The sequence below is a fragment of the Protomyctophum parallelum genome (genome assembly GCF_964188405.1).
Source record: "Protomyctophum parallelum genome assembly, chromosome: 8".
NCBI lineage: Eukaryota > Metazoa > Chordata > Actinopteri > Myctophiformes > Myctophidae > Protomyctophum > Protomyctophum parallelum.
Genome location: NC_139703.1, coordinates 40,272,963 through 40,287,824, shown reverse-complemented (window position 1 = coordinate 40,287,824; position 14,862 = coordinate 40,272,963). Strand labels below are relative to the sequence as shown.

The following is a 14,862-nucleotide window of genomic DNA, read 5'->3' as shown; positions in this document are numbered from 1 at the left end:
GGAAGCCGTTAAGTATTTTTAATCTTTGTTTGACCGATTTGGTCGCTTTGATTCTTCTCTTCCTTCCTTGTTTATTGACACCTCATTGTACCGCCTATCTGGCTAGCTAGTGGCGCTATAGCTATGACAGAGCAGATCAGAGGCAGGGACGTAGCCGCACAAGCCAACCGCACACCGGGAGGCGGTACAATAAACGGTAAACAAACAAGAAGAAATAAAGCGACCAAATCGGTCAAACAAAAATACTTAACGGCTTCTGCGCCACAGGAGATATTCGCAGCGGGAAGTATAGGTACCTAAAGTTCCCGAATTCAGAATAACTCAAGCAAAAAAAAGCCGTCACACGCCGCAGATAGGATCTTAGAGAGCATGTTTACTTCCGCGTTCCGGAATTCCCATACGAAAATATAGTCATGACCAGGGACCCAACATAAAACTCGTCCAAATTTCAGAAAAGCTTTATTTAGGGTCCCGAAAGGGGCTAGTGTGTGAGATATGCTGGTTTCAGCAGAGCCAGAGAGATACAACAATATTATTGTCTCCACCAGGCCGAAAGGACGAAATGCCATGGCTCTGTGATATAGTGTTATATATATATTTGTGATGATATTGTATTATTTTGGTGTTATTTTGTTATGCTATGTTGATGATGAATTGAATACATCGGACCTCAATGGAAACATGACTTGTTTGTGTTTGGATCGGTGGTTCACAAAAGAGAGATTAGATGTTTGCCCCGGGACCCAACCTAGTGAAAATAGCAGATCTACAAGCTCACAATGCATCGTAAAATGATAGGTATATTTTGGAGTTACCCTTAAATATTATAAACCTTTATTTGTATTTATGTTTTACTTCCTGGGGCTGTGATAAGAAATGGCACGCCTACTTTATGCCAAATACCTACAGTTCAAATCTATGAATGATTGACTATTGTTGTGTGTTGTGTTTATAGAAGACAGAGCTCTCTGGACACGTTCAGGTGTTTAGACAGATATCTGGTGTTGTGTTTATAGAAGACAGAGCTCTGGACACGTTCAGGTGTTTAGACAGATATCTGGTGTTGTGTTTATAGAAGACAGAGCTCTGTCTGTATTTATGTCCTCCATTAGTAATGTTTATCTGTATTTATTTCCAGTAGTAACGTTACTATGGAATGCTCTTCCGGAACAGCTCAGAGCACCACAGTCTACAGACACTTTTAAGAGAGGACTTAAAACTCACCTTTTTAGTAAAGCTTTTCCATAAATTTGTTGTTAACTCTTTCCAGGCCATGTTTGTTTTCATTATATTCCCCTTCTCCTCCAGGCAATGTGGACATTTGACCAATCTGTCAAAGCCCATATATAATATTATGTGAATATGTCCCAATGTCATGAAATAACTCATATGAAAGTGATAAGTCTCATCTTTCCCCCCAAAAAAGAATTATGTTTGTAGCATGTTCCGTTCTTTAGTTATAGGCAGTTGAATAGGTCATGGTTTCATCAAAATCAGCCCTCTGAAATAATTTGTCTGAGAAAACAGCACTTTTGTGAAAGACACTCTCTCAAGCAGAATACTCACTTGAAACTTTTTTCTTTTTCTATAGTGACTTATCTGATATATGTACAGTATTTGTCTTCAAGCAGTTAAAGTAAAAAAAAGTATAAAAAAGTGTTTTTGTTGAATAAATCTTATTTTCACCCCATGAATGAGACTCAAACAGTAACTCCATTTACTCCATCCGGCGGCCCGGTCGCAACGAGATCACCCCCGTCCGAAACTAAATAAAACTAAATAAAATTGCACTTACTAGCCTACTCATTATCCTTTGAACACATTTTCGTTTCGGTCTCATGGGAAGCCAATCACCTTCGTCCCCCGCCGGATGTCCCGCCCCCGCCGGATGTCCCGCTCCCAGCTGATCCGGTGACCGCGGCGCGGACACTGTTGCATCCTCCGATGCAGACAGTGTATCATCGGACAGTCACAGACTCACAGTACTGCAGATATTGTTGTGCTCGCCCCTGTAGACACGCTGCCCGTTTCTGCCTCGTCCTCGGCTGGGTCCAGCGCGCACTTCAGCGGGGACTTCCACGGCGGCGACCAACAGGCTGCCCGCTGGCTCGCTCGTAGCCTGGCATGAGCGTCTCGCTGGCTCGTTTGGGGGTCCGGCCAGGTTTTTTTTGGGGGGGCATTTTAGCCCTGATCGATCGCTGGTGTCTTTGATCTGCTTTTGTCTTGCTATGTGCTGTGGGTCAGTGTGTCCCGACGACTCTGGGTCAGACTGGAGTGGAGTATTGTTGCCTTTTTGTGGCTCATGGGAACATTTTTTGGCTCAGCCTGTGTTGTCATGGTGTGATTGAATACTTTAGGGCCTGTCTTTTATCGCAGCGCTACCAAACTTTGTCACAGGGTGGGGGAGAGTGTCTTATAGCGGCTGCAAATATAAAAACTAGTCTCGTCCAACCTCGTCCTAGGCGGCATAAAATCAAAAAATAATCTCGTCCGATCTCGCCCTGTGCCCGGAAAGGGTTAACTGCCCTCTGCCTTAGCCTATATGTTATGTTTTCCTTTTATTGATTTTGTTTTGTTTTCATTTCATTGTAGCACTTTGAGGTTCACTAGAATGTAAAGTGCATTATAAATAAAATCCATTATTTATGAATCAATTTTTATTTATTTATCTGTATTTATTTCCAGTAATGTCTCAGTCGGAGGAAGTCCTCCTTCAGGTGAAGAAGGTTCGTCAGAGGAAACAGGATGGAACTCTTTACCTGATGGCTGAACGCATCGCCTGGGGTCCCGAGGGCAAGGACCGCTTCTCTGTGAGCCACCTCTACGCAGACATCCACTGTAAGTACTGTACGCAGACACCTCTACGCAGACACCTGTACGCAGACATCCGCTGTAAGTACTGTACGCAGACACCTGTACGCAGACACCTGTACGCAGACATCCGCTGTAAGTACTGTACGCAGACACCTGTACGCAGACATCCGCTGTAAGTACTTTACGCAGACACCTGTACGCAGACATCCGCTGTAAGTACTTTACGCAGACACCTGTACGCAGACATCCGCTGTAAGTACTTTACGCAGACACCTGTACGCAGACATCCGCTGTAAGTATACTGTACGCAGACACCTGTACGCAGACACCTGTACGCAGACACCCGCTGTAAGTACTGTACGCAGACACCCGTACGCAGACATCCGCTGTAAGTACTGTACGCAGACACCTGTACGCAGACATCCGCTGTAAGTACTTTACGCAGACACCTGTACGCAGACATCCGCTGTAAGTATACTGTACGCAGACACCCGCTGTACGTACTGTACGCAGACACCCGTACGCAGACATCCGCTGTAAGTACTGTACGCAGACACCTGTACGCAGACATCCACTGTAAGTACTGTACGCAGACTTCACGTCCCTCCTAAGGTGTGTTGTGTGGAAAGCCAGTTCAGAAACATCTTCCAGAAACAGGAACGCTCTCAGAGATGTCTGCTGGCCCTAAAACATCATCATTACATGTTCAGTCTTTTCAGATTTTGTTTAGCTTATGGACAGTCAGCCAGTCAGTCACTCAGCCAGTCAGTCAGTCAGTCAGCCAGCCAGCCAGTCAGCCAGCCAGCCAGCCAGCCAGCCAGCCAGCCAGCCAGTCAGTCAGCCAGCCAGCCAGTCAGCCAGTCAGCCAGCCAGCCAGCCACTCAGCCACTCAGTCAGTCAGCCAGTCAGCCAGCCACTCAGCCAGTCAGTCAGTCAGCCAGTCAGCCACTCAGCCAGTCAGCCAGTCAGTCATTCAGTCAGCCAGTCAGTCAGCCAGCCAGCCAGTCAGTCAGTCAGTCAGCCAGCCAGCCAGCCAGTCAGTCAGTCAGTCTGTCAGTCAGCCACTCAGCCAGTCAGTGGTTCTAATGGTTCTGTGCGGTGTTTCTCCAGGTCAGAAGATCAGCCCCGTCGGGAAGGCTAAGATCCAGCTCCAGCTGATCCTCCACACGGGAGAGAGCTCCACCTTCCACTTCTCCAACCTCAGCTCCGCCGCCAAGGACCGAGATGCCGCCAAGGAGCTGCTGCAGCAGCTGCTGCCCAAGTTCAAGAAGAAGGCCAACAAGGAGCTGGAGGAGAAGAACCGGTGAGGGACGCTTTGGAGACCCTTTTCAACCCGTTCTGGGGCGGGAACTCCTTTTGGTGTTACAATTTACAATTTACAATTTAGGCATTTAGCAGACGCTCTTAATCCAGAGCGACTTACATTAAGCAAGAACAAAAAGCATGGGAATACATCACATAAAAACATTTATCAAGAAACATGCGTAAGCTAAGAACGTAACAGTGGGATATCTCTATAATGAAACTATACATATTCTATACATCTATACTACAATGCTATATGCTATGTACTATGAGGTGCTATGACTACATACAATGCAATTATAGTGCTGTCTACATAACATGCTATAAGTCTGTATCAAATGCTATCTAAGTCTACAGAAATGCTATCTAAGGGGGTGGGGTAAGTGCTATGGGCCATGATGGAGTCTGAAAAGGTGGGTTTTCAGACTAGGGCGGAAGATTGGGAGTGATGCTGCAGTTCTGACTGCAGTGGGAAGTGCATTCCACAGTTTTGGAGCCAGAAGGGAGAAGAGTTTGGGACGTGTGGAGCGTTGTCCCGGCGTTTTTAGTGAGCGTACTTCCAGCTTCCCTGCGTTGTGTTAGCATTATGTTATGCTTTAGCTATTGAAAAAGCAAAGCTTTTGCACACCTACAGGCGACAGGTGCGTAGGAGAGGGTGCCCCAAAAATGAAAAAGGAACAAACACCGCCCCGCACACTGTCTTCAGATGCAGTGACCAACTTTTATTTCAGGGGTAACCTTCATCAGGCTATCTTTATCATAAAGATAGCCTGATGAAGGCTGCATAGGTCGAAACGTTGCTGACTGTATCCCTGAAATAAAAGTTGGTCACTGCATTTGAAGACAGTGTGCGGGACGGTGTTTGTTCCTTTTTCATGCTTTAGCTATTGAAAAATAGCAGATCTACAAGCTCATAGCGCGCCACCGAGTGGCGCGCTATGAGCTTGTAGGTCTGCTATTTTTTTTTAAATCGAAGAACCACTGACATGGAAACATAGCTTTTTCAGAAAACTGTCAGGATGTAGAAGACATTTTTAAAATCTGATCTCAGGTCAAAATGTTTTTATTGTGTTGATAGTCAGCGTGCCATATTAGGCATTTATTTATATTTGAGGATTCTTTACATTAAATAGTTTGAGAACCGCTGACATAGAAACATGAGGTTTTTCAGAAAGCTGTCATGATTTAGAAGACTAAGGGTGCGCTTGTTTCTGTGTCAGAATGCTACAGGAGGGTCTATAGATCTGTGTTTCTGTGTCAGAATGCTGCAGGAGGGTCTATAGATCTGTGTTTCTGTGTCAGAATGCTGCAGGAGGGTCTATAGATCTGTGTTTCTGTGTCAGAATGCTGCAGGAGCATCTATAGATCTGTGTTTCTGTGTCAGAATGCTGCAGGAGGGTCTATAGATCTGTGTTTCTGTGTCAGAATGCTGCAGGAGGGTCTATAGATCTGTGTTTCTGTGTCAGAATGCTGCAGGAAGATCCCGTGCTCTTCCAGCTCTACAAGGATCTGGTGGTGAGTCAGGTGATCAGTGCCGAGGAGTTCTGGGCCAATCGGCTGAGCAGCCTGGACAACACGGCCAATCGGCTGAGCCGTCTGGACAACACGGAGCACGGCCTGACCAATAGCAGCAAGCAGGAGGTGGGGATCTCTGCTGCCTTCCTGGTGAGTCCACGCACGCACACACACACACACACACACGCACGCACGTGCACACACACACACAAGGTGGGCAACCCTTGGTGTTTTATTTAGCACACACTAGGGCTTTCACTTCTAGTGATTTTTACTAGTTGCCTAGTTTACTACTTGACTAGTTGTTTAACTACCTATTATGTAAAATAATATATAATATATATATATATATATATATATATATATAAGAAAAACAACAAAAAGTGTTGTAACCTGCTGTTTGTTTGGCCCAAAACATTGTGTTTATTGTCATGATTTGTCACGACAACAGTTGGCTTTGTCCAGCGGCGTAAACGTCTTTAACTAAATACTTTCTGAAAAGTCTATGAGGGGAAAATTAACTGGGATTTCTTTTCCGGGTCTCTTGAGGGGGCGGGACTGCGACGCTCTATAATCTAGCATTCTATCTGATCTTGAGGCCTACAAAAACTAGTACCAAGTACCAACCAGGTCAACTAGTGGATTTACTAGTCGACTAGTTGAATAGTTGAACCGCTGCTCCTTCGCCTGGAAAGGAGTCAGCTGAGGTGGTTCGGCATCTGGTTAGAATGCCTCTCGGGCGCCTCTCGACGCACGTCCCCCTGGGAGGAGACCCCCGGGCAGACCAAGGACCACGTCCCACTGGGAGGAGACCCCGGGGCAGACCAAGGACCACGTCCCCCTGGGAGGAGACCCCGGGGCAGACCAAGGATCACGTCCCACTGGGAGGAGACCCCGGGGCAGACCAAGGATCACGTCCCACTGGGAGGAGACCCCGGGGCAGACCAAGGACCACGTCCCACTGGGAGGAGACCCCGGGGCAGACCAAGGACCAGTTGGAGGAAACACATGGACTCACTGGCCTTGGAACGTCTCAGGATCCCCCAGGAGGAAGTCACTAATGTTGCTCTGGAGAGGGAAGTCTGGAGCTCCCTGGTGGAGCTGTTGCCCCTGCGACCCGACTACGGATAAGCGGTTGAAGATGGATGGAAGGATGGATAGTTGAATAGTCGACTAGATGCTTAAAGCCCCAGCACACACAAATGCACTTCTGAACTTCTCCGCACGTCCAAAATATTAAAAATTAATTACTAGGCGCGTCGGTGGTTCTGAAAAGGCCTTTACAACGGGTTATTACAAATATCTACACTACTTATTTCTATATATATTATATATATATATATATATATTTCTATATATTATATATATATATTTCAGGCAGACATTCAGTGTGTTATATATTTCTTACAGGCAGACATTCAGTATTTATATAGTATATATATATATATATATATATATATATATATATATATATATATATTCTATATATTTTGTATGTGTATGTATGTGTATTTTATATATATTTATATATATTTTATATATATTTCAGGCAGACATTCAGTATATATATTTCTTTCTATATATTTCTATATATTTTCCATATATTTATATATATTTATATATATATTTATATTATGTTCTATATATTTCAGGCAGACATCCGGCCTCAGACAGACGGGTGCAACGGGTTGAGGTACAACCTGACCGCTGACATCATCGAGTCCATCTTCAGAACGTATCCAGCAGGTAAAAAAACACACCTATGACCTTATATGGTAAAACAGCCTCTCTCTGATAGGCCTGTCACACTTATGACCTTATATGGTGAAACATGTTCAGAAGGTATCTCTCATAGGCCTGTCAGAATGATCACCTTACAGGCGTTGACACTAAAGCTCTATTCATAGTCCAGTGTTCGGTGGACAGGTGACCACTGAAAACTACAACATGACATCACTGAGCCGCGGTGGTAAGAGACTCACCGCTCACCCAAACACATCTCTCTGTTTTTACTAAAACTACAACATGACATCACTGAGCCGCGGTGGTAAGAGACTCACCGCTCACCCAAACTAACCACTGTTTCGTTGGTCAGCTCTTCACCCGAAACTGGACTACGAATGGGGCTTAAGGGTTGCCCACCTGCCCCTGGAGGCTAAATAAAACACTTAAGGGTTGCCCACCCTTCCCTGGCAGCTAAATAAAACACTAAGGTCTGCACACCTGCCCCTGGCAGGGAAATAAAACACTAAGGGTTGCCCACCTGCCCCTGGCAGGGAAATAAAACACCAAGGGTTGCTCACCTGCCCCTGGCAGGGAAATAAAACACATAGGGTTGCTCACCTGCCCCTGGCAGGGAAATAAAACACCAAGGGTTGCTCACCTGCCCCTGGCAGGGAAATAAAACACTAAGGGTTGCCGACCTGCCCCTGGCAGCTAAATAAAACACTGAGGGTTGCCCACCTGCCCCTGGCAGCTAAATAAAACACTAAAGGTTGCCCACCTACCCCTGGCAGGGAAATAAAACACAAAGGGTTGCCCACCTGCCCCTGGCAGCTAAATAAAACACTAAGGGTTGCCCACCTGCCCCTGGCAGCTAAATAAAACACTGAGGGTTGCCCACCTGCCCCTGGCAGCTAAATGAAACACTGAGGGTTGCCCACCTGCCCCTGGCAGCTAAATAAAACACTAAGGGTTGCCTACCTGCCCCTGGCAGCTAAATAAAACATTTACCCCTTGAACTCTAACATCCCTGTTCTGGGGGGAAAATAGCAGATCTACAAGCTCTCACAACGCCTCGGCATTTGAAGAAACTTGAAGACGTCATGGTGTTTATGTGGTGTTGTGTTTCAGTGAGACAGAAGTACGTTAGGGGTTAACTTCATGGTGTTTATGTGTCGTTGTTTTCAGTGAGAGAGAAGTACGTTAGGGGTTAACTTCATGGTGATTATGTGTCGTTGTGTTTCAGTGAGAGAGAAGTACGTTAGGGGTTAACTTCATGGTGATTATGTTGTTGTTTCCAGTGAGAGAGAAGTACGCGGAGAACGTTCCTCACACCATGACGGAGAAGGACTTCTGGACCAGGTTCTTCCAGTCGCACTACTTCCACCGAGACCGCATCAACACCGGAACCCAGGACATCTTCTCAGAGTGCGCCAAGCAGGACGAGAAAGGTAGGAACCCAGGACATCTTCTCAGAGTGCGCCAAGCAGGACGAGAAAGGTAGGAACCCAGGACATCTTCTCAGAGTGCGCCAAGCAGGACGAGAAAGGTAGGAACCCAGGACATCTTCTCAGAGTGCGCCAAGCAGGACGAGAAAGGTAGGAACCCAGGACATCTTCTCAGAGTGCGCCAAGCAGGACGAGAAAGGTAGGAACCCAGGACATCTTCTCAGGGTGCTCCAAGCAGGACGAGAAAGGTAGGAACCCAGGACATCTTCTCAGAGTGCGCCAAGCAGGACGAGAAAGGTAGGAACCCAGGACATCTTCTCATTAATCCATTCTAGAAAGTTGGTCACAATTACTATTTTGCTATTTTTGTATATTAAAAGGATTTATAGGTAGAAAAAAAGGTGTCTTTCTTATTATTATGATTGTTATTATTGTATTAATATAAGTTGATTGAGTGAACTGAGCGGTGGTTAAAGCCTGCCATCTAGTGGTTAAACGCTGTCATTGCAGGTCTGAAGTCCATGGTGGTTCAAGGAGTGAAGAATCCTCTGGTAGACCTGACGTCACTGGACGACAGGCCATCTGATGAGGTCATCATTATTATTATTATTATACTGATGTCACTGTCACATGTGGTGTTCCTCAGGGCTCTTATCTCTGTCAGTGTAAAGTGTTATGTAATAACTAGGCTGCACATAAGTGGTGCGCCAGTGCGCATGCGCCGTCAAAATTCATAAAGCGCACAGAATGATTATCATGGCCAGAATACTAGTAAATTCTGTGGCGAGAGCATTTCCCACTGACTGCCACTCAAAGTAGCTACTACTGGCCAATCACAGCACGTCTTGCACAAGTGCACTGGCCATTGTGGCCAATCACAGCGCGTCCTTAGTCAAACGAGGGAGGATCCACTCTATGGGGAGGATTCCATGCTGCTCACTGCTTGTAGGAGCACCAAGTAACTCCTCCAGGTGCTCCTCTGAGTACTAGACCAGAAAAGTTGTGTGCAGCCCTGGTAATAACACTTTAATATGGCGTCCCACAGGGCTACGGCATGGCAGCTCTCTCCTTCTCCTCCAACAAGTCGGTGAAGGAAAACAGCAACTCTGCCATCATCAAACGCTTCAACCACCACAGTGCCATGGTGCTGGCCGCGGGACAACGCAAAGGGTGAGAATAGAACTACCCTAACCCTAAACCCTAAACCCCTTAACCCCTCCATGGTGCTGGCCGCGGGACAACGCAAAGGGTGAGAATAGAACTACCCTAAACCTAATCCCCTTAACCCCTCCATGGGGCTGGCCGCGGGACAACGCAAAGGGTGAGAACAGAACCCTAGTCTCATGTTACCAGACTGTTGCCTCTCGCAATTTACAAATATTTCCGTCGTACAGTCTGGAGCAACGGAAGCTCTGATCATGAGTGAAATATAAATGCTTCCGTCGTACAGTCTGGAGCAACGGAAGCTCTGATCATGAGTGAAATATAAATGCTTCCGTCGTACAGTCTGGAGCAACGGAAGCTCTGATCATGAGTGAAATATAAATGCTTCCGTCGTACAGTCTGGAGCAACGGAAGCTCTGATCATGAGTGAAATATAAATGCTTCCGTCATACAGTCTGGAGCAACGGAAGCTCTGATCATGAGTCAAATATAAATGCTTCCGTCGTATAGTCTGGAGCAACGGAAGCTCTGATCATGAGTAAAATATAAATGCTTCCGTCGTACAGTCTGGAGCAACGGAAACTCTGATCATGAGTGAAATATAAATGCTTCCATCGTACAGTCTGGAGCAACGGAAGCTCTGATCATGAGTAAAATATAAATGCTTCCGTCGTACAGTCTGGAGCAACGGAAGCTCTGATCATGAGTCAAATATAAACGCTTCCGTCGTACAGTCTGGAGCAACGGAAGCTCTGATCATGAGTCAAATATAATTGCTTCCGTCGTACAGTCTGGAGCAACGGAAGCTCTGATCATGAGTCAAATATAAAGCAATAGAAAACATCTAAGCATATATAGCTTGTTACAGCCTGTACAGCAAAAGAAATACAAAAATAAGCTCTAAAGATATTTTAAAAGATATTTTCGTTAACGGAAATGGCAGCTTCCTTACTCGGATTTCGGGAGCTTATAGGTCCAGATTCTATATAGCCTTATAGCTGTAGGTCCAGATTCTATATAGCCTTCGGAGATTGTGTAAAAGTTGTCTGACTACGTGAGACTAGCCTCGACTAGAGCCCTGCATCGGGAGCCTGCGTCGCCCGCGGGACCATGTTGGCAGCGCGTTGTGGTATTTAAACGCAGCGCGTTGCAGTATTTAAACGCAGCGTGTTGCGGTATTTAAACAGGACCATGTTGTCCCAACGCACGGGCACACTCCCAACGCACAGGCACGCTCCCAACGCACGCACGGGCACGCTCCCAAAACCGAACAAAAGGATGAGTTGAGTACAATCGTTTATAACCACCAGCACCTCTCTCTCTCTCTCTCTCTTAAAGGGACGCTGCCGGCTGCCCAGCCAATGAGAGCAGCACTATAGACGGAAACTCCAGAGATTCAGACGTGTTCCAACCGCCACTCAAGAAGGTCAGTTATAGAACCCTGGTGGGTCCATTTGGTTCATGTACTTAGAGTTACAGACCCATAGGGGTCCATATGGTTAGAGTTACAGACCCATAAGAGTCCATATGGTTAGAGTTACAGACCCATAAGGGTCCATTTGGTTCTATTTCTACACTATCAGAGTAAAAAGCAGATCCACTATGAACTTGCATATCTGCTATTTTTTAATACAATGACACAGATGATTTCCCGGTCTTAATGGGTTTAGAGTCCTGTCTATTTGTGGTCATTTAATGTTTACATTGTGATCATTTCTCAGGTGAAACTACAGGAAGCCATAGAGTACGAGGATCTGCAGAAAGAGAACGCGCCCAAAACCCTGGCTCTGAACCTCAGGAAGTCTGACAGGTAACCTTTAACCTTTAGCCTTTAACCCTGTCTCTGAACCTGAAGAAGTCTGACATGTAACCTTTTAACCTTTAGCCTTTAACCCTGGCTCTGAACCTCAGGAAGTCTGACAGGTAACCTTTAACCCTAACCCTGGCTCTGAACCTCAAGAAATCTGACAGGTGACATTTATGAACGACATGTTATATCCCATGTCACCAATCTGACAGGTGACATTTATGAACGACATGTTATATCACATGCCATACATGTAGACTGGAACTCACCTATGCTTTCTATGGCAGAGGCAGCTCCCGGCAGGATCCGCCGGGAGAAACTATGTGCAGCTGCGCGACATGAGACTAATTAATTAGAGCGACAGAGAGAGAGAGAGAGAGAGGAGTGATCGACGTTTGCGCTACTCTGTGCTACCGTACCATCAGAGGACAGTGGCATGAGTGCCTCGCCTAGAGTAGTAACCTGTGGGGCTGGGTAAATGTACTGTATTTTTTTATTTGTATTCTCGTATATGTGATGTACTGTCTTACCTTGTGGGCCACAAGCCTGTAATACAGTTTATATATAAAGTGAGTTGCGAGGCCCTGCTTTTCTTTCCATTGTTCAGTTTCTACAGTTTGGGCTTTTCTTCCCCTTATTGAAGGTATTCCCACGGGCCGGTACCTCTCCTGTCTCAACACTACCGCAGCAGTCAGGACATCATCAGCTCTGTGAGCTTTATTCACCACGAGATGGACCAGTACACCCCCCACCTGACCCAGGTACTGACCACTACACCCCCCACCTGACCCAGGTACTGACCCACTACACCCCCCACCTGACCCAGGTACTGACCCACTACACAGAGTTTGGTGTCCTGTATAAATGCGTGCCTGTAGATTAAGGTGTGTTGCAGAGTTTGGTGTCCTGTATAAATGCGTGCCTGTAGATTAAGGTGTGTTGCAGAGTTTGGTGTCCTGTATAAATGCGTGCCTGTAGATTAAGGTGTGATGCAGAGTTTGGTGTCCTGTATAAATGCGTGCCTGTAGATTAAGGTTTGTTGCAGAGTTTGGTGTCCTGTATAAATGCGTGCCTGTAGATTAAGGTGTGATGCAGAGTTTGGTGTCCTGTATAAATGCGTGCCTGTAGATTACTGTGTGATGCAGAGTTTGGTGTCCTGTATAACAGCGTGCCTGTAGATTAAGGTGTGATGCAGAGTTTGGTGTCCTGTATAAATGCGTGCCTGTAGATTAAGGTGTGATGCAGAGTTTGGTGTCCTGTGCTCAGGTGTTGACCAGCAGCATAGCCACGTCGGCCATCGTGGCGCTGTCACCAGGGGGCGCTCTCATGCAGGCGGGAACGCAGCAGGCCATAAACCGTAAGTATTCCAGTTCACCATTTAGGCATTTAGTGGCTTTAAACTGTTCTGTTCAGATTGAACACTAATGTACTTTAGCTGACGTCGCTACTACTGAATGTGATGAATTATCTGTCTCTAGTGCCTGCTCTCAGGTCTTACTCTTTTATAATAGTCTCCACCAGGCCGAAGGCATGGGGAGAGAGTATGTTTAGTTGTCTCCACCAGGCCGAAGGCATGGGGAGAGAGCATGTTTTATTGTCTCCACCAGGCCGAAGGCATGGGGAGAGAGTATGTTTTATTGTCTCCACCAGGCTGAAGGCATGGGGAGAGAGTATGTTTTATTGTCTCCACCAGGCTGAAGGCATGGGGAGAGAGTATGTTTTATTGTCTCCACCAGGCCGAAGGCATGGGGAGAGAGTATGTTTTATTGTCTCCACCAGGCCAAAGGCATGGGGAGAGAGTATGTTTTATTGTCTCCACCAGGCCGAAGGCATGGGGAGAGAGTATGTTTTGTTGTCTCCACCATGAAGGCATGGGGAGAGAATATGTTTTATTGTCTCCACCAGGCCGAAGGCATGGGGAGAGAGTATGTTTTATTGTCTCCACCAGGCCGAAGGCATGGGGAGAGAGTATGTTTTATTGTCTCCACCAGGCTGAAGGCACGGGGAGAGAGTATGTTTTATTTAATATTCCATCCTAATTGGCTAACATTGGCTTTCAAAGTTTGCAGGATTGGCCCGCTTTGAACAAAAAGCCTCAAATCATGAACGCAGCGTGCAATTTATGTGAAATATTTCATAGACTTTCCTACTAGGCTGAGGAATATATCCCACCCTTTTCACATTGGCCTTTTATAGCACCAACAATAGGTGGATTTTTCCCAAAAAATTGTTATGAGGGTTCCTCCCGAAAGCAACAAATATATATGTGTTGTAGAGATGGTTCCTCAGGAGGTAACATTATGTTATAGTTATTATTAAACATTAAACATGTTGTTCTTGTAGAGATGGTTCCTCAGGAGGTAACATTGTGTTATAGTTATTATTAAACATTAAACATGTTATATAGTTATTAAACATTAAACATGTTGTTCTTGTAGAGATGGTTCCTCAGGAGATCCAGGAGGAACTGAAACATCTCTACACGGCTGTAGGAGAACTGCTGAGACACTTCTGGTCCTGTTTCCCTGTCAACACTCCTTTCCTAGAGGACAAGGTACGTCTCCTTTCCTAGAGGACAAGGTACGTCTCCTTTCCTAGAGGACAAGGTACGTCTCCTTTCCTAGAGGACAAGGTACGTCTCCTTTCTTAGAGGACAAGGTACGTCTCCTTTCCTAGAGGACAGAGCAGGGATATATTGTGTGTATCGTTGTATTCATTCATGTCAGCTGGTGTTTATTATCGTAATAAAAGATATTCTATAATAAATAACAGCGCTGTTTTTTTTATTGAAACCTTTATTTCAGGGGAATCCAATTGATTCCCCTGAAATAATTGTCCTGTATACAAACAAGAACATTTTCAGCAATGATTTCACATACATGACATGGACACACAATACAACGGATATAATACACAAGCACATACACACAGAAACAAAACCTTATAACCAAATATTACAAAAAGCAGGTGCATATGCCTTCCTCTAGTGTGAGGTCAGTTAAGAGGTCTTTTTAAAAGTAGTAAATAAAACAAGGACATTCGGCTTCAATTTGATATATAAATGCACCATTTATTTATTCATGTTTT

At 45.6% G+C, this 14,862-nt stretch overlaps 1 protein-coding gene across 3 annotated transcripts in view; it reads left to right on the top strand.

The window, feature by feature from the left end:
- Positions 1-14,862, top strand: part of LOC310863616 (general transcription factor IIH subunit 1-like) — a 143,636-nt gene that overhangs the window by 630 nt on the left and 128,144 nt on the right. For 2 of the 3 annotated variants that reach the window (XM_083772080.1, XM_083772079.1), the window contains exons 2-13: positions 2,686-2,838; positions 3,925-4,117; positions 5,586-5,784; positions 7,287-7,380; positions 8,658-8,807; positions 9,315-9,394; positions 9,850-9,974; positions 11,307-11,394; positions 11,690-11,778; positions 12,419-12,536; positions 13,042-13,132; positions 14,214-14,329. In XM_083772080.1, the coding sequence (XP_083628206.1) occupies positions 2,688-2,838; positions 3,925-4,117; positions 5,586-5,784; positions 7,287-7,380; positions 8,658-8,807; positions 9,315-9,394; positions 9,850-9,974; positions 11,307-11,394; positions 11,690-11,778; positions 12,419-12,536; positions 13,042-13,132; positions 14,214-14,329 (1,494 nt within the window). In that variant the 5' untranslated portion in view covers positions 2,686-2,687. Of the gene's footprint in view, positions 1-2,685; positions 2,839-3,924; positions 4,118-5,421; positions 5,436-5,585; positions 5,785-7,286; positions 7,381-8,657; positions 8,808-9,314; positions 9,395-9,849; positions 9,975-11,306; positions 11,395-11,689; positions 11,779-12,418; positions 12,537-13,041; positions 13,133-14,213; positions 14,330-14,862 lie in introns of all 3 variants that reach the window. The other variant, XM_083772081.1, reaches the window with a different exon arrangement.